Consider the following 20,532-nt stretch of genomic DNA (forward strand, 5'->3'; position numbering starts at 1 on the left):
AACTGACGGTGAGGTTAGTATGTAATATTCATTTGCAGCTACATAATTTGAAATAATTTTACTCGCTTCAATTTCCCTTTCAAGTGAACCAGAGATGGTACATTAAGCTTCTTTTATACTCACCCGGGTCTTCTCCTGCCCCATGAGCCACGCTGAGTCCCTCATTGTCCTCTTCCGATCCCCCCACCCCCTCTGTCCTGTCGCTAAGACTGACAGTAATCCGGCCAGTAGCCGCCAGTTGAGGTCTTCTGCGCTCCCGCGCACGTGCCCCCCGCAGCATTCACGTCCCCTGGAGCCGCCTGTGCAGTACTAATATCGCTCATGCGCAGAAGGCCGCGACTGCCCGGATTACTGGGAGTCATAGCGGATTAATGGAGGGGCCAAGGAGGACGGTGAGGGACTCAGCGCTGCTCAGGGGCTGGAGGAAGCTCAGCATAAGTATAAATAAGCGCTAGTGAGCCATCTCTGGTACACTTTAAGCAATACCATTTACCTGGCTGTCCTGCTGACCCTCTGCCTCTAATGCTTTTAGACCTAGCCCCTGAACAAGCATGCAGCAGATCAGCTGTTTCTGACGTTATTGTCAGATCTGACCAGATTAGCTGCATGCTTGTTTCTGGCGTGATTTTTTTCTTTCTTTTTTTAATCAAAATCATTTATTTTACCAAGTACAATAGGGGTTGTACACTGAAGTATTTTTGGTACATACAGGGTCGGTGATGGAAGTAATTTAACATACAGAAGAATATACATGTAATTGCACATTACACAGATTGATATGCATAGAGAAGGCGTATGCACGTCGACATAGTAGAGATGAACCAGAGGGGTCATCCGCGTGCTATGTGAGCGGAGCTGCCACACCCACCGTAATTTCGGCGCTCAACTGCTCTGCAGCCATTCCGGTGTCCTCGTACATCCGTGGGATACAGGATAGCGCAGAGAGAGGGAAAGGATGACAGAAGAGAGAAATGGAAAGTCCTAGTGTTGCAGCAGTGACCTGCTGGTGACAAGGCTGAAGTCCTCTCTAGCTGCTCCTGAAAGCAGCTCTGGCTTGCGGTGGAATGGCTGAAGTGTGGCTGTGCTTGAAAATAGATCAGCAGCGCAGCCAAGCAACTGGTATATTGCTTAAAAGGAAATAAATATGGCAGCCTCCATGTCCCTCTCATTTCAGGCATCCTTTAAGCAATTATACCAGACCCTACCCTATGGATATGAGATAATTGGGCAATTTACATTCTCATGCAACCACACTGCACATAGTTCAGGGGCTCTGAGACAATGGCCTCAATTCACTAAACTTATCTCCTGTCTTTAATAACTCTTCTAGAGTTGTTACCATGGTGATAAGGCATGTAGTATTCAGGAAACATTTTACCTCAGGCAAACCTAAAGTTACTAAATAAGGCATACAGAAATGTGCTGGTGATAACTGCATAGTCAGCATACTCTTACGTGTCCCGAGTCGTCAGGGAAACTGGTGCTGGAGGTGGGTGCTAGGTGATGAGCGGTGGAGCGACGGCCGTTTCGCGTCTGTACGACGCTTGGTCACGCGAACCACTGTAAACACGGAAGCGGACGCCATGGATTATAGCGGAGACTTGCTCCGCCCCTTCCGCTGACGTCGCTTCCTAGAAGGGGCGCTTCAGCGGAAGGGGCGGAGCAAGTCTCCGCTATAATCCATGGCGTCCGCTTCCGTGTTTACAGTGGTTCGCGTGACCAAGCGTCGTACAGACGCGAAACGGCCGTCGCTCCACCGCTCATCACCTAGCACCCACCTCCAGCACCAGTTTCCCTGACGACTCGGGACACGTAAGAGTATGCTGACTATGCAGTTATCACCAGCACATTTCTGTATGCCTTATTTAGTTGCTTGCAATACTACATGCTAGTCCACTGTGCCAATAAACCACGTATTTGGACGGAAGGTGCACGCTCATCCTTTTCCTCTCGTACAATATGCTGTGATGATTTTCTTCTGATTCAGAGCAGTGCACACGCCAGGGTGGCACTTTCTGACAGCAGCAAGCGGCATACAAACAGGGCACTGGATGGTCACAAAGCCTGAGGTCATCTGTCACTCTAGTTGAGTTATAAGGGTTGTGCCACACACACACGCTATTTTTCTTCCTTGAATTAAACCTAAAGTTACCTCTTCTGTCTTTAAGTTAACTCTCTAATCTTTAAAATAACTCCAGAGTTATAGACAGGCTGTTCATTAACTGCATGTGAAAATAACTACAGAGGAGGTAAATTAACTACAGAGGAGGTATCGTAAGGAATGAAGAGATAAGATAACTCTCTCACTGTGTGGAGGTAAGTTTTCTCTTGCCTTATTATCTCCAGCATGATCTTAGTGAATTGAGGCCATTGTCAGAGGGTGGAGGAATACAAGAAAGCTAATGGTGAATACTTTAAGTACCCGCTGGGCCCCTCTGCTCCCGGGACCCTTTAGCAGCTGCTGTGGCTATTGCCACGCCTTGCCTCTTATGAACTATAAAATCACTTATGTTTTATATAGATACTACTCGGTTGGAACCACAACAAGCAATCTGCAGCGGATTCCTGTAGACGTTGACCTGATCAAGTCTAAAGGTGGCCACACACGATACAATAAAATGATCCGATTTTACGGCAATTCGCTAAAAACGATCGAATCTCCAGGAAAAAAATTGGAATCTTTTTTTTTTTTTCATTCGACTGAAAAATCTGATCAGATTTCCCCTTTTGTTCGATTTTTATCGATCCAGAATGCCAGATATTTTTCTTCAATCTTTCTAAAGATTGTATGGTGTGTGTTAGATTGTGGATGTATTAATATACACACCCTAGCAATTTTGTCAGAGTTTCCATTCATTTTTTATCATATTTGGGGAAAAATTGAACATAGGTGTGTGGTACATTGGTCAGATTTTTGAAATGTTACAATTAGTCAGAGAAATTGATTGCAGTTCTTAAATTGAACAGGTATTTAAAAAATTGTATGGTGTGTGGCCACCTTAAGTAGCCAGTGCAGGTCACCACTCCACACACGATATCAATATCGTAAATACGAAGGAGGCACTGAATTGCCTTTAAAACTTGCGTTTTATCAAATCCCAGTAATATTATTACCAGTATTACTGGGATTTAATAAAACGCAAGTTTGAAAGCCCATTGAGTGCCTCCTTCGTATTTACTATACTCAGTTGGAACCCCCGTTTGTTGTTCGCTACTGTTTTGCGTGTATTGTGGATATGGGGGGAGGGGCGGGATACACTTGTCTCTGTTTCTGACTTGCTGTGCGGTAATTCATATTTGCCTAAATATTGTGTGAAATGAACAATGCACATAGTACAATAAAGAAGCTACAAGCTCCTAAGTTAGGTTTCATACACACGTTCGATGTTTCTCGGCTGAGGTGACGTGTCAAGAATCTATGGTGTGTGCGACGGCTCAGATATCTGCCGACTCCGCCCCCCCCAGTGTGTCAGGGAAAGGTGCAAAGTTCTGGATCATCTGGTCTGAGCCCTGGCCGACTCCATTGTTCTCCATCCTAACTCCTCCCACTCCAGAAACTGTCCCAAACGTGATGATCAGAACAGCATTGTCCACCACTTCTTGTCACCCCACCAGAGCCGCCCTGATCTATGAGATGTCTGCAGGTAATTTCAAGTGGGAAATTACAATGGCACTCACATCACTTATGAAGGCCAGAAGCATTCAGGTGCAAACACACATCCAATTTTGATTGGCCAATTTTACTATCTCCATGTAGAATGAGAGCTTCCCTACACAACCTGCTCATAGTCTCGCAGTCTCTGATGAAGCAGCGCTAGTCCCTGCGAAACAGCTGTCAGGCTCATCTTTCCCCCCACTGCTGTAAGCTTTCTTGTGTCTACCCAGCCACAAGAAAGGGTATTTTAGCAGCTGGGCCCATCTCTTTCATCTCTGTGACTGTGACAATCTGCTCATAGTATTAAGATCTTCATACAGCATGGAGGTGGTAAAACTGGAGGTGGTCAGAATTAGACCTCACTGAAGGGTTTTGTGGGTAATTTCCCGCTTTCTCAGGTCCTCCCTCCCCCCTTCCCCGCTGTCAGGCCACAAATCAGTGGTAGCGCCGCTCATAATCGCCACCGAGGGAGGCAGGAATATTACCTGTGAAATGTTCTCAGAAAATGCTTCAGCGAGGGAAGGGACATCTTACCTTCTCATTTTATATATGTTTTTTCAGACATGTTACACTTTTGGGCTTCTCCAGTAAGGTAGACCTCTTTGAGATGGGCACACTGGCACTGTGATACACAGCCATTGCCCCCCCCCCCCCCATCCGAGATGATATCCTGAGTGGGGACAACCTGGGGTATTGACTTTCTACACTTTCTTATTGTCTCTTTTAGTCCACCTCCTCTGTTTCTTAAAGGACAACTGTAATGAGAGGTATATGGAGGCTGCCATATTTATTTCCTGTTAAGAAATACCAGTTGCCTGGCAGCCCTGCTGATCCTCTGCCTCTAATACCTTTAGCCATAGCCCCTGAACAAGCATGCAGCAGATCAGGAGTTTCTGACATTGGCAGATCTGACAGATTAGCTGCATGCTTGTTTATGGTGTGATTCAGACACTACTGCAGCCAAAGAGATCAGCAGGACAGCCAAGTAACTGGTATTGTTTAACAGGCAATAAATATGGCAGTCTCCATATCACTTTTGTTACAGTTGTCCTTTTAGGTTTCAGGCCCACATAGGCTCTAGTTAATGACAGACTGGTTCACCCAAGCTGGTTGAGATAATGTCCCCTCCAAATTCCACCCTCCACCTGCAACATCATGCCCCATTGCCAGCATCCATAAAAGGCTATAGGGGAGTGGTTTAGTCTCAGTACTATCACACCCTTTTTATTTTCTGATCCTGAGGGCTGGTGAGCAGCAGCTTGGCCACACCTCCCTTCAGATAACCCCACACAGCCAGCCCAGAGGAATACACGATTGTCGGTTTAAGGCGTTAGGCAGTAGTCACGTGACTGCCACTGTTTGGGGACTTGTTAAAGTGTGTGCAATGTGGGGGGAAATAAGATTAATATTTAGCTCACCAATGCGTTTCGTGGGACGGCCTTTGCTTTCTCAGGGGGTGTGTCTTGTACGGCTTCTGCTTTCTCAGGGGGCGTGTCTTGGACGACTTCTTTCTCAGGGGGTTTGTCTTGGACCGCCTCTTCTTTCTCAGGGGACGTGTCTTGGACAGCCTCTGCCTCCTCAGGGGGTTTGTCTTGGACCGCCTCTTCTTTCTCAGGGGACGTGTCTTGGACAGCCTCTGCCTCCTCAGGGGGCTTGTCTTAGACGGCTTCTGCTTTCTTCGGGGGTCGTGTCTTGGACGGGCTCTGCTTTCTCAGGGGGCTTGTCTTGGACGGCCTTTGCTTTCTCAGGGGGCTTGTCTTGGGCGGCCTTTGCTTTCTCAGGGGGCTTGTCTTGGACGGCTTATGCTTTCTCAGGGGGCGTGTCTTGGACTTCCTCTGCTTTCTCAGGGATGTGTCTTGGACGGCCTCGGCTTTCTCGGGGTGTGTCTTGGATGGCCTCTGCTTTCTTAGTTAGGGGGTGTGTCTTGGACGGCCTCTGCTTTCTCGGGGACGTGTCTTGGACGGCCTCGGCTTTCTCGGGTGTGTCTTGGACGGCCTCTGCTTTCTTAGTTAGGGGGTGTGTCTTGGACGGCCTCTGCTTTCTCAGGGACGTGTCTTGGACGCAGGGTCGGACTGGGACACGGGGGGCCCACCAAAGAGATTTCTACCTGGGGCCCACACATCCCATGATTGCAGTGTAAAAAGGACGTGACAATGCACCGGAAGGTGGGCGTGGTCATGATGTAATATGGACTGGGACAAATGTACATTGTAATTCAGAGACACTGCTGCCCAGCAAAACTTTGCATAGAGTCCCCTCCTTCAATATAAAGTAATGTCCTACTTTGCAGAGGTTGCGACCGCAGAGGTTATGACCGCATTGGGGCCCTTGGGCCAAAGGGGCCCCGAAGGGCCCTCCCTCAACTACAGTATTTCCTTGGTCCTGTGCTCATAATAATCACTTCTATAGATACTTTGAACAGTGGTAATCATTAACAAGCTTTTTCCCATCCCCCTGCACCTCTGACACTGTAGTTGCCATTGGCAGGTTTTGGTGTGCCGTATCAGTTGTTATGTATAGAGTGCTTGGGGGGCCCCATTGTAAAATTTGCATCGAGGCCCACAGCTCCTTAGCTACTCCATTGCTCTCAGCATGAGTGATTACAGCACTGAGAAGAGAATTTTTGTGCTGCAGGCAGCAATTGGAGCTCTGTCAGACAAGGTGGGGGGGCCCACCAGAGACCTGGAGGCAGGGCCCACCGAGGGAAAAAACTGTACTACTGTGGCCCAGTCCGACCCTGCTTGGACGGCTTCTGCTTTCTGTGGAGGTGTGTCTTGGACAGCCTCTGCTTTCTCAGGGACGTGTCTTGGACTGCCTCTGCTTTCTCAGGGTGTGTGTCTTGGACAGCTCCTGCTTTCTCAGGGGGTGTGTCTTGGACAGCTCCTGCTTTCTCAGGGTGTGTGTCTTGGACAGCCTCTGCTTTCTCAGGGTGTGTGTCTTGGACAGCTCCTGCTTTCTCAAGGTGTGTGTCTTGTTAGCCTGCTCAGCACAGGATGTAAACAAACTGTCTCATCTGGCCGTCTCTTTCCTCTCGTCCTGCAGAATAATCCTCCTCTGAAGTCTCGCAGCTTCTCGTTAGCCTCTCAGGGAAGTGGTAATTCTCCGGGATCCCAGCGCCGGCCCAGTCAGAACGCTAACGCTTTCTTCAACATTCACCGATCGCTGCCTGCCAGCCGCAAACTGCAGATCCTACAGCCGGACCACCTGGGAGAAGTCAGAGAGGTGAGAGTGGTGATTGGGGCATTCTTTCCTTATGTATGTATAGTGTGCCTTAATCAGCTGGCTGTACATCAATCTGCCTGCTGTCCCCAATCAGTCTGTGGAACATGTAGTGTGAGGGTCTCTGAGCGTCTCACCCAGTGCTGTGTTACTGCTAATATCTGTAGTACCGGTCCTGTGTTACTGCTGATATCTGTAGTACTGTGCTGTGTTACTGCTGATATCTGTAGTACTGTGCTGTGTTACTGCTGATATCTGTAGTACTGTGCTGTGTTACTGCTGATATCTGTAGTACTGTGCTGTGTTACTGCTGATATCTGTAGTACTGTGCTGTGTTACTGCTGATATCTGTAGTACTGTGCTGTGTTACTGCTGATATCTGTAGTACCGGAGCTGTTACTGCTGATATCTGTAATACCGGAGCTGTTACTGCTGATATCTGTAGTACCGGTACTGTGTTACTGCTAATATATGTAGTACTGGTGCTGTGTTACTGCTAATATCTGTAGTACTGGTGCTGTGTTACTGCTGATATCTGTAGTACTGGTGCTGTGTTACTGCTGATATCTGTAGTACTGGTGCTGTGTTACTGCTGATATCTGTAGTACTGTGCTGTGTTACTGCTGATATCTGTAGTACTGTGCTGTGTTACTGCTGATATCTGTAGTACTGTGCTGTGTTACTGCTGATATCTGTAGTACTGTGCTGTGTTACTGCTGATATCTGTAGTACTGTGCTGTGTTACTGCTGATATCTGTAGTACCGGAGCTGGTACTGCTGATATCTGTAATACCGGAGCTGTTACTGCTGATATCTGTAGTACTGTGCTGTGTTACTGCTGATATCTGTAGTACAGGTGCTGTGTTACTGCTGATATCTGTAGTACTGTGCTGTGTTACTGCTGATATCTGTAGTACTGTGCTGTGTTACTGCTGATATCTGTAGTACTGTGCTGTGTTACTGCTGATATCTGTAGTACTGTGCTGTGTTACTGCTGATATCTGTAGTACCGGAGCTGTTACTGCTGATATCTGTAATACCGGAGCTGTTACTGCTGATATCTGTAGTACTGTACTGTGTTACTGCTGATATCTGTAGTACCGGTGCTGTGTTACTGTTGATATCTGTAGTACTGTGCTGTGTTACTGCTGATATCTGTAGTACAGGTGCTGTGTTACTGCTGATATCTGTAGTACTGTGCTGTGTTACTGCTGATATCTGTAGTACTGTGCTGTGTTACTGCTGATATCTGTAGTACTGTGCTGTGTTACTGCTGATATCTGTAGTACTGTGCTGTGTTACTGCTGATATCTGTAGTACCGGAGCTGGTACTGCTGATATCTGTAATACCGGAGCTGTTACTGCTGATATCTGTAGTACCGGTGCTGTGTTACTGCTGATATCTGTAGTACTGTGCTGTGTTACTGCTGATATCTGTAGTACCGGTGCTGTGTTACTGCTGATATCTGTAGTACCAGTGCTGTGTTACTGCTGATATCTGTAGTACTGGTGCTGTGTTACTGCTGATATCTGTAGTACCGGTGCTGTGTTACTGTTGATATCTGTAGTACTGGTGCTGTGTTACTGCTGATATCTGTAGTACAGGTGCTGTGTTACTGCTGATATCTGTAGTACTGTGCTGTGTTACTGCTGATATCTGTAGTACTGTGCTGTGTTACTGCTGATATCTGTAGTACTGTGCTGTGTTACTGCTGATATCTGTAGTACTGTGCTGTGTTACTGCTGATATCTGTAGTACAGGTGCTGTGTTACTGCTGATATCTGTAGTACTGTGCTGTGTTACTGCTGATATCTGTAGTACCGGTGCTGTGTTACTGCTGATATCTGTAGTACTGTGCTGTGTTACTGCTGATATCTGTAGTACTGGTGCTGTGTTACTGCTGATATCTGTAGTACCGGTGCTGTGTTACTGTTGATATCTGTAGTACTGGTGCTGTGTTACTGCTGATATCTGTAGTACAGGTGCTGTGTTACTGCTGATATCTGTAGTACTGTGCTGTGTTACTGCTGATATCTGTAGTACTGTGCTGTGTTACTGCTGATATCTGTAGTACTGTGCTGTGTTACTGCTGATATCTGTAGTACTGTGCTGTGTTACTGCTGATATCTGTAGTACTGTGCTGTGTTACTGCTGATATCTGTAGTACAGGTGCTGTGTTACTGCTGATATCTGTAGTACTGTGCTGTGTTACTGCTGATATCTGTAGTACTGTGCTGTGTTACTGCTGATATCTGTAGTACTGTGCTGTGTTACTGCTGATATCTGTAGTACTGTGCTGTGTTACTGCTGATATCTGTAATACCGGAGCTGTTACTGCTGATATCTGTAGTACTGGTGCTGTGTTACTGCTGATATCTGTAGTACTGTGCTGTGTTACTGCTGATATCTGTAGTACTGTGCCGTGTTACTGCTGATATCTGTAGTACTGTGCCGTGTTACTGCTGATATCTGTAGTACTGTGCTGTGTTACTGCTGATATCTGTAGTACTGTGCTGTGTTACTGCTGATATCTGTAATACCGGAGCTGTTACTGCTGATATCTGTAGTACTGGTGCTGTGTTACTGCTGATATCTGTAGTACCGGAGCTGTTACTGCTGATATCTGTAATACCGGAGCTGTTACTGCTGATATCTGTAGTACCCGTGCTGTGTTACTGCTGATATCTGTAGTACCGGTGCTGTGTTAATGCTGATATCTGTAGTACTGTGCTGTGTTACTGCTAATATCTGTAGTACTGTGCTGTGTTATTGCTGATATCTGTAGTACTGTGCTGTGTTACTGCTGATATCTGTAGTACTGGTGCTGTGTTACTGCTGATATCTGTAGTACTGGTCCTGTGTTACTGCTGATATCTGTAGTACTGTGCTGTGTTACTGCTGATATCTGTAGTACTGTGCTGTGTTACTGCTGATATCTGTAGTACTGTGCTGTGTTACTGCTGATATCTGTAGTACTGTGCTGTGTTACTGCTGATATCTGTAGTACTGTGCTGTGTTACTGCTGATATCTGTAGTACTGTGCTGTGTTACTGCTGATATCTGTAATACCGGAGCTGTTACTGCTGATATCTGTAGTACTGTGCTGTGTTACTGCTGATATCTGTAGTACTGTGCTGTGTTACTGCTGATATCTGTAGTACTGTGCCGTGTTACTGCTGATATCTGTAGTACTGTGCCGTGTTACTGCTGATATCTGTAGTACTGTGCTGTGTTACTGCTGATATCTGTAGTACTGGTGCTGTGTTATTGCTGATATCTGTAGTACTGTGCTGTGTTACTGCTGATATCTGTAGTACTGTGCTGTTACTGCTGATATCTGTAGTACTGGTGCTGTGTTACTGCTGATTTCTGTAGTACTGTGCTGTGTTACTGCTGATATCTCTGGTGCCGGTGCTGTGTTACTGCTGATATCTGTAGTTCTGTGCTGTGTTACGCTGATATCTGTAGTACTGGTGCTGTGTTACTGCTGATATCTGTAGTACTGGTGCTGTGTTACTGCTGATATCTGTAGTACTGGTGCTGTGTTACTGCTGATATCTGTAGTACTGGTGCTGTTACTGCTGATATCTGTAGTACTGTGCTGTGTTACTGCTGATATCTGTAGAACTGGTGCTGTGTTACTGCTGATTTCTGTAGTACTGTACTGTGTTACTGCTGATATCTGTAGTACTGTGCTGTTTTACTGCTGATATCTGTAGTGCCGGTGCTGTGTTACTGCTGATATCTGTAGTACTGTGCTGTGTTACTGCTGATATCTGTATTACTGGTGCTGTGTTACTGCTGATATCTGTTGTACTGTGCTGGGTTACTGCTGATATCTGTAGTACTGTGCTGTGTTACTGCTGATATCTGTAGTACTGTGCTGTGTTACTGCTGATATCTGTAGTACCGGTGCTGTGTTACTGCTGATATCTGTAGTACTGTGCTGTGTTACTGCTGATATCTGTAGCACTGTGCTGTGTTACTGCTGATATTTGTAGTACTGTGCGGTGTTACTGCTGATATCTGTAGTACTGGTGCTGTGTTACTGCTGAAATCTGTAGTACTGTGCTGTGTTACTGCTGATATCTGTAGTACCGGTGCTGTGTTACTGCTGATATCTGTTGTACTGTGCTGTGTTACTGCTGATATCTGTAGTACCGGTGCTGTGTTACTGTTGATATCTGTAGTACTGTGCAGTGTTACTGCTGATATTTGTAGTACTGTGCGGTGTTACTGCTGATATCTGTAGTACTGTGCTGTGTTACTGCTGATATCTGTAGTACTGGTGCTGTGTTACTGCTGATATCTGTAGTACTGTGCTGTGTTACTGCCGATATCTGTAGTGCCGGTGCTGTGGTACTGCTAATATCTGTAGTACTGTGCTGTGTTACTGCCGATATCTGTAGTACCGGAGCTGTTACTGCTGATATCTGTAGTACTGTGCTGTGTTACTGCTGATATCTGTAGTACTGTGCTGTGTTACTGCTAATATCTGTAGTACTGTGCTGTGTTACTGCTGATATCTGTAGTACTGTGCTGTGTTATTGCTGATATCTGTAGTACTGTGCTGTGTTACTGCTGATATCTGTAGTATTGTGCTGTGTTATTGCTGATATCTGTAGTACTGTGCTGTGTTACTGCTGACATTTGTAGTACCGGTACTGTGCTGTGTTACTGCTGATATCTATAGTACTGTGCTGTGCTACTGCTATCTGTAGTACTGTGCTGTTTTACTGCTGATATCTGTAGTACAGGTGCTGTGTTACTGCTGATATCTGTAGTACTGGTGCTGTGTTACTGCTGATATCTGTAGTACTGTGCTGTGTTACTGCTGATATCTGTAGTACTGGTGCTGTGTTACTGCTGATATCTGTAGTACTGTGCTGTGTTACTGATGCTGATATTTGTAGTACTGTGCTGTGTTACTGCTGATATCTGTAGTACCGGTACTGTGCTGTGTTACTGCAGATATCTGTAGTACCGGTGCTGTGCTGTGTTACTGCTGATATCTGTAGTACTGTGCTGTGTTACTGCTGATCTCTTTAGGACCGGTGCAGTGTTACTGCTGATATCTGTAGTACTGTGCTGTGTTACTGCTGATATCTGTAGTACTGTGCAGTGTTACTGCTGATATCTGTAGTACTGGGCTGTGTTACTGCTGATATCTGTAGTACTGTGCAGTGTTACTGCTGAAATCTGTAGTACTGGTGCTGTGTTACTGCTGATATCTAGTACCGGTGATGTGCTGTGTTACTGCTGATATTTGTAATACCGGTGCTGTGTTACTGCTGATATCTGTAGTACCGGTGCTGATTTACTGTTGATATCTGTAGTACCGGTGCTGTGGTACTGCTGATATCTGTAGTACCGGTGCTGTGTTACTGTTGATATCTGTAGTACCTGTACTGTGTTACTGTTGATATCTGTAGTACTGGTGCTGTGTTACTGCTGATATCTGTAGTACTGTGCTGTGTTACTGCTGATATCTGTAGTACCGGAGCTGTTACTGCTGATATCTGTAATACCGGAGCTGTTACTGCTGATATCTGTAGTACTGTGCTGTGTTACTGCTGATATCTGTAGTACTGTGCTGTGTTACTGCTGATATTTGTAGTACTGTGCTGTGTTACTGCTGATATCTGTAGTACTGTGCTGTGTTACTGCTGATATCTGTAGTACAGGTGCTGTGTTACTGCTGATATCTGTAGTACTGTGCTGTGTTACTGCTGATATCTGTAGTACTGTGCTGTGTTACTGCTGATATCTGTAGTACTGTGCTGTGTTACTGCTGATATCTGTAGTACTGTGCTGTGTTACTGCTGATATCTGTAATACCGGAGCTGTTACTGCTGATATCTGTAGTACTGGTGCTGTGTTACTGCTGATATCTGTAGTACCGGAGCTGTTACTGCTGATATCTGTAATACCGGAGCTGTTACTGCTGATATCTGTAGTACCGGTGCTGTGTTACTGCTGATATCTCTAGTACCGGTGCTGTGTTAATGCTGATATCTGTAGTACTGTGCTGTGTTACTGCTGATATCTGTAGTACTGTGCTGTGTTATTGCTGATATCTGTAGTACTGTGCTGTGTTACTGCTGATATCTGTAGTACTGGTGCTGTGTTACTGCTGATATCTGTAGTACTGGTGCTGTGTTACTGCTGATATCTGTAGTACCGGTGCTGTGTTACTGCTGATATCTGTAGTACTGTGCTGTGTTACTGCTGATATCTGTAGTACTGTGCTGTGTTACTGCTGATATCTGTAGTACTGTGCTGTGTTACTGCTGATATCTGTAGTACTGTGCTGTGTTACTGCTGATATCTGTAGTACTGTGCTGTGTTACTGCTGATATCTGTAGTACTGTGCTGTGTTACTGCTGATATCTGTAATACCGGAGCTGTTACTGCTGATATCTGTAGTACTGTGCTGTGTTACTGCTGATATCTGTAGTACTGGTGCTGTGTTACTGCTGATATCTGTAGTACTGTGCCGTGTTACTGCTGATATCTGTAGTACTGTGCTGTGTTACTGCTGATATCTGTAGTACTGTGCTGTGTTACTGCTGATATCTGTAGTACTGTGCTGTGTTACTGCTGATATCTGTAGTACCGGTGCTGTGTTACTGCTGATTTCTGTAGTACTGTACTGTGTTACTGCTGATATCTGTAGTACTGTGCTGTTACTGCTGATATCTGTAGTACTGGTGCTGTGTTACTGCTGATTTCTGTAGTACTGTGCTGTGTTACTGCTGATATCTGTGGTGCCGGTGCTGTGTTACTGCTGATATCTGTAGTACTGGTGCTGTGTTACTGCTGATATCTGTAGTACTGGTGCTGTGTTACTGCTGATATCTGTAGTACTGGTGCTGTTACTGCTGATATCTGTAGTACTGTGCTGTGTTACTGCTGATATCTGTAGAACTGGTGCTGTGTTACTGCTGATTTCTGTAGTACTGTACTGTGTTACTGCTGATATCTGTAGTACTGTGCTGTTTTACTGCTGATATCTGTAGTGCCGGTGCTGTGTTACTGCTGATATCTGTAGTACTGTGCTGTGTTACTGCTGATATCTGTATTACTGGTGCTGTGTTACTGCTGATATCTGTTGTACTGTGCTGGGTTACTGCTGATATCTGTAGTACTGTGCTGTGTTACTGCTGATATCTGTAGTACTGTGCTGTGTTACTGCTGATATCTGTAGTACCGGTGCTGTGTTACTGCTGATATCTGTAGTACTGTGCTGTGTTACTGCTGATATCTGTAGCACTGTGCTGTGTTACTGCTGATATTTGTAGTACTGTGCGGTGTTACTGCTGATATCTGTAGTACTGGTGCTGTGTTACTGCTGATATCTGTAGTACTGGTGCTGTGTTACTGCTGATTTCTGTAGTACTGTACTGTGTTACTGCTGATATCTGTAGTACTGTGCTGTGTTACTGCTGATATCTGTAGTGCCGGAGCTGTGTTACTGCTGATATCTGTAGTACTGTGCTGTGTTACTGCTGATATCTGTAGTACCGGTGCTGTGTTACTGCTGATATCTGTTGTACTGTGCTGTGTTACTGCTGATATCTGTAGTACCGGTGCTGTGTTACTGTTGATATCTGTAGTACTGTGCAGTGTTACTGCTGATATTTGCAGTACTGTGCGGTGTTACTGCTGATATCTGTAGTACTGTGCTGTGTTACTGCTGATATCTGTAGTACTGGTGCTGTGTTACTGCTGATATCTGTAGTACTGTGCTGTGTTACTGCCGATATCTGTAGTGCCGGTGCTGTGGTACTGCTGATATCTGTAGTACTGTGCTGTGGTACTGCTAATATCTGTAGTACTGTGCTGTGTTACTGCCGATATCTGTAGTACTGTGCTGTGTTACTGCTGATATCTGTAGTACTGTGCTGTGTTACTGCTGATATCTGTAATACCGGAGCTGTTACTGCTGATATCTGTAGTACTGGTGCTGTGTTACTGCTGATATCTGTAGAACCGGAGCTGTTACTGCTGATATCTGTAATACCGGAGCTGTTACTGCTGATATCTGTAGTACCGGTGCTGTGTTACTGCTGATATCTCTAGTACCGGTGCTGTGTTAATGCTGATATCTGTAGTACTGTGCTGTGTTACTGCTGATATCTGTAGTACTGTGCTGTGTTATTGCTGATATCTGTAGTACTGTGCTGTGTTACTGCTGATATCTGTAGTACTGGTGCTGTGTTACTGCTGATATCTGTAGTACTGGTGCTGTGTTACTGCTGATATCTGTAGTACCGGTGCTGTGTTACTGCTGATATCTGTAGTACTGTGCTGTGTTACTGCTGATATCTGTAGTACTGTGCTGTGTTACTGCTGATATCTGTAGTACTGTGCTGTGTTTTTGCTGATATCTGTAGTACTGTGCTGTGTTACTGCTGATATCTGTAGTACTGTGCTGTGTTACTGCTGATATCTGTAATACCGGAGCTTTTACTGCTGATATCTGTAGTACTGTGCTGTGTTACTGCTGATATCTGTAGTACTGGTGCTGTGTTACTGCTGATATCTGTAGTACTGTGCCGTGTTACTGCTGATATCTGTAGTACTGTGCTGTGTTACTGCTGATATCTGTAGTACTGTGCTGTGTTACTGCTGATATCTGTAGTACTGTGCTGTGTTACTGCTGATATCTGTAGTACCGGTGCTGTGTTACTGCTGATTTCTGTAGTACTGTACTGTGTTACTGCTGATATCTGTAGTACTGTGCTGTTACTGCTGATATCTGTAGTACTGGTGCTGTGTTACTGCTGATTTCTGTAGTACTGTGCTGTGTTACTGCTGATATCTGTGGTGCCGGTGCTGTGTTACTGCTGATATCTGTAGTACTGGTGCTGTGTTACTGCTGATATCTGTAGTACTGGTGCTGTGTTACTGCTGATATCTGTAGTACTGGTGCTGTTACTGCTGATATCTGTAGTACTGTGCTGTGTTACTGCTGATATCTGTAGAACTGGTGCTGTGTTACTGCTGATTTCTGTAGTACTGTACTGTGTTACTGCTGATATCTGTAGTACTGTGCTGTTTTACTGCTGATATCTGTAGTGCCGGTGCTGTGTTACTGCTGATATCTGTAGTACTGTGCTGTGTTACTGCTGATATCTGTATTACTGGTGCTGTGTTACTGCTGATATCTGTTGTACTGTGCTGGGTTACTGCTGATATCTGTAGTACTGTGCTGTGTTACTGCTGATATCTGTAGTACTGTGCTGTGTTACTGCTGATATCTGTAGTACCGGTGCTGTGTTACTGCTGATATCTGTAGTACTGTGCTGTGTTACTGCTGATATCTGTAGCACTGTGCTGTGTTACTGCTGATTTCTGTAGTACTGTGCGGTGTTACTGCTGATATCTGTAGTACTGGTGCTGTGTTACTGCTGATATCTGTAGTACTGGTGCTGTGTTACTGCTGATTTCTGTAGTACTGTACTGTGTTACTGCTGATATCTGTAGTACTGTGCTGTGTTACTGCTGATATCTGTAGTGCCGGAGCTGTGTTACTGCTGATATCTGTAGTACTGTGCTGTGTTACTGCTGATATCTGTAGTACCGGTGCTGTGTTACTGCTGATAACTGTTGTACTGTGCTGTGTTACTGCTGATATCTGTAGTACCGGTGCTGTGTTACTGTTGATATCTGTAGTACTGTGCAGTGTTACTGCTGATATTTGCAGTACTGTGCGGTGTTACTGCTGATATCTGTAGTACTGTGCTGTGTTACTGCTGATATCTGTAGTACTGGTGCTGTGTTACTGCTGATATCTGTAGTACTGTGCTGTGTTACTGCCGATATCTGTAGTGCCGGTGCTGTGGTACTGCTGATATCTGTAGTACTGTGCTGTGGTACTGCTAATATCTGTAGTACTGTGCTGTGTTACTGCCGATATCTGTAGTACCGGAGCTGTTACTGCTGATATCTGTAGTACTGTGCTGTGTTACTGCTGATATCTGTAGTACTGTGCTGTGTTACTGCTAATATCTGTAGTACTGTGCTGTGTTACTGCTGATATCTGTAGTACTGTGCTGTGTTATTGCTGATATCTGTAGTACTGTGCTGTGTTACTGCTGATATCTGTAGTATTGTGCTGTGTTATTGCTGATATCTGTAGTACTGTGCTGTGTTACTGCTGACATTTGTAGTACCGGTACTGTGCTGTGTTACTGCTGATATCTATAGTACTGTGCTGTGCTACTGCTATCTGTAGTACTGTGCTGTTTTACTGCTGATATCTGTAGTACAGGTGCTGTGTTACTGCTGATATCTGTAGTACTGGTGCTGTGTTACTGCTGATATCTGTAGTACTGTGCTGTGTTACTGCTGATATCTGTAGTACTGTGCTGTGTTACTGATGCTGATATTTGTAGTACTGTGCTGTGTTACTGCTGATATCTGTAGTACCGGTACTGTGCTGTGTTACTGCAGATATCTGTAGTACCGGTGCTGTGCTGTGTTACTGCTGATATCTGTAGTACTGTGCTGTGTTACTGCTGATCTCTTTAGGACCGGTGCAGTGTTACTGCTGATATCTGTAGTACTGTGCTGTGTTACTGCTGATATCTGTAGTACTGTGCAGTGTTACTGCTGATATCTGTAGTACTGGGCTGTGTTACTGCTGATATCTGTAGTACTGTGCAGTGTTACTGCTGAAATCTGTAGTACTGGTGCTGTGTTACTGCTGATATCTAGTACCGGTGATGTGCTGTATTACTGCTGATATTTGTAATACCGGTGCTGTGTTACTGCTGATATCTGTAGTACCGGTGCTGATTTACTGTTGATATCTGTAGTACCGGTGCTGTGGTACTGCTGATATCTGTAGTACCGGTGCTGTGTTACTGTTGATATCTGTAGTACCTGTACTGTGTTACTGTTGATATCTGTAGTACTGGTGCTGTGTTACTGCTGATATCTGTAGTACTGTGCTGTGTTACTGCTGATATCTGTAGTACAGGTGCTGTGTTACTGCTGATATCTGTAGTACTGTGCTGTGTTACTGCTGATATCTGTAGTACTGTGCTGTGTTACTGCTGATATCTGTAGTACTGTGCTGTGTTACTGCTGATATCTGTAGTACTGTGCTGTGTTACTGCTGATATCTGTAATACCGGAGCTGTTACTGCTGATATCTGTAGTACTGGTGCTGTGTTACTGCTGATATCTGTAGTACCGGAGTTGTTACTGCTGATATCTGTAATACCGGAGCTGTTACTGCTGATATCTGTAGTACCGGTGCTGTGTTACTGCTGATATCTCTAGTACCGGTGCTGTGTTAATGCTGATATCTGTAGTACTGTGCTGTGTTACTGCTGATATCTGTAGTACTGGTGCTGTGTTACTGCTGATATCTGTAGTACTGGTGCTGTGTTACTGCTGATATCTGTAGTACTGGTGCTGTGTTACTGCTGATATCTGTAGTATTGTGCTGTTATTGCTGATATCTGTAGTACTGTGCTGTGTTACTGCTGACATTTGTAGTACCGGTACTGTGCTGTGTTACTGCTGATATCTATAGTACTGTGCTGTGCTACTGCTATCTGTATTACTGTGCTGTTTTACTGCTGATATCTGTAGTACTGGTGCTGTGTTACTGCTGATATCTGTAGTACTGTGCTGTGTTACTGCTGATATCTGTAGTACTGGTGCTGTGTTACTGCTGATATCTGTAGTACTGTGCTGTGTTACTGATGCTGATATTTGTAGTACTGTGCTGTGTTACTGCTGATATCTGTAGTACCGGTACTGTGCTGTGTTACTGCAGATATCTGTAGTACCGGTGCTGTGCTGTGTTACTGCTGATATCTGTAGTACTGTGCTGTGTTACTGCTGATCTCTTTAGGACCGGTGCAGTGTTACTGCTGATATCTGTAGTACTGTGCTGTGTTACTGCTGATATCTGTAGTACTGTGCAGTGTTACTGCTGATATCTGTAGTACTGGGCTGTGTTACTGCTGATATCTGTAGTACTGTGCAGTGTTACTGCTGAAATCTGTAGTACTGGTGCTGTGTTACTGCTGATATCTAGTACCGGTGATGTGCTGTGTTACTGCTGATATTTGTAATACCGGTGCTGTGTTACTGCTGATATCTGTAGTACCGGTGCTGATTTACTGTTGATATCTGTAGTACCGGTGCTGTGGTACTGCTGATATCTGTAGTACCGGTGCTGTGTTACTGTTGATATCTGTAGTACCTGTACTGTGTTACTGTTGATATCTGTAGTACTGGTGCTGTGTTACTGCTGATATCTGTAGTACCGGTGCTGTGTTACTGCTGATATCTGTAGTACAGGTGCTGATTTAATGTTGATATCTGTACTACCGGTTCTGTGTTACTGCTGATATCTGTAGTACTGTGCTGTGTTACTGCTGATATCTGTAGTACCGGTGCTGTGTTACTGCTGATATCTGTAGTACCAGTGCTGTGTTACTGCTGATATCTGTAGTACTGTGCTGTGTTACTGCTGATATCTGTAGTACTGTCTGTGCTGTGTTACTGCTGATATCTGCAATGCTGGTGCTGTGCTCTTACTGCTGATATCTGTAGTACTGTGCTGTGTTACTGCTGATATCTGTAGTACCAGTGCTGTGTTACTGTTGATATCTGTAGTACTGTGCTGTGTTACTGCTGATATCTGTAGTACTGTGCTGTGTTACTGCTGATATCTGCAATGCTGGTGCTGTGCTCTTACTGATGATATCTGTAGTACTGTGCTGTGTTACTGCTGATATCTGTAGTACTGTGCTGTGTTACTGCTGATATCTGTAGTACTGTGCTGTGTTACTGCTGATATCTGTAGTACTGTGCTGTGTTACTGCTGATATCTGTAGTATTGTGCGGTGTTATTGCTGATATCTGTAGTACTGTGCTGTGTTACTGCTGATATCTGTAGTACCGGTACTGTGTTACTGCTGATATCTGTAGTATTGTGCGGTGTTATTGCTGATATCTGTAGTGCTGTGCTGTGTTACTGCTGATATCTGTAGTACTGTGCTGTGTTACTTCTGATATCTGTAGTACCGGTACTGTGTTACTGCTGATATCTGTAGTATTGTGCGGTGTTATTGCTGATATCTGTAGTGCTGTGCTGTGTTACTGCTGATATCTGTAGTACTGTGCTGTGTTACTGCTGATATCTGTAGTACTGTGCTGTGTTACTGCTGATATCTGTAGTACTGTGCTGTGTTACTTCTGATATCTGTAGTACCGGTACTGTGTTACTGCTGATATCTGTAGTATTGTGTGGTGTTATTGCTGATATCTGTAGTGCTGTGCTGTGTTACTGCTGATATCTGTAGTACTGTGCTGTGTTACTGCTGATATCTGTAGTACTGTGCTGTGTTACTGCAGATATCTGTAGTACTGTACTGTTACTGCTGATATCTGTAGTGCTGGTGCTGTATAGCAGAGGTTGTCTTGCTGTGGTATAGTAATGCCTGTATAGGTTGTGTTGGATGTCCCCCTCCCCTCCTCCAGCAGTGACTTTATCTCTCCCGCAGATACGTTACACGGTGTATGTGGAAAATGTGTAATGTAGCCGTGATGGGCTGATTGGCTGCGGCGGTGCTGAGTGATCCGGCAATCAGACACCACCATACTGACCTAGATATGTGTGCTGGGCAGG

At 44.9% G+C, this 20,532-nt stretch overlaps 1 protein-coding gene across 1 annotated transcript in view; it reads left to right on the forward strand.

Moving 5' to 3' along the window:
• The window catches only part of OSBPL11 (oxysterol binding protein like 11), a 103,206-nt gene that overhangs the window by 44,346 nt on the left and 38,328 nt on the right, over positions 1-20,532 (forward strand). Inside the window, exon 6 of the mRNA XM_068246246.1 lies at positions 6,698-6,877. Within this exon, the coding sequence (XP_068102347.1) occupies positions 6,698-6,877 (180 nt within the window). The remainder of the gene's footprint in view (positions 1-6,697; positions 6,878-20,532) is intronic.

This window comes from Hyperolius riggenbachi, chromosome 7, assembly GCF_040937935.1.
Source record: "Hyperolius riggenbachi isolate aHypRig1 chromosome 7, aHypRig1.pri, whole genome shotgun sequence".
NCBI classification, from domain to species: domain Eukaryota; kingdom Metazoa; phylum Chordata; class Amphibia; order Anura; family Hyperoliidae; genus Hyperolius; species Hyperolius riggenbachi.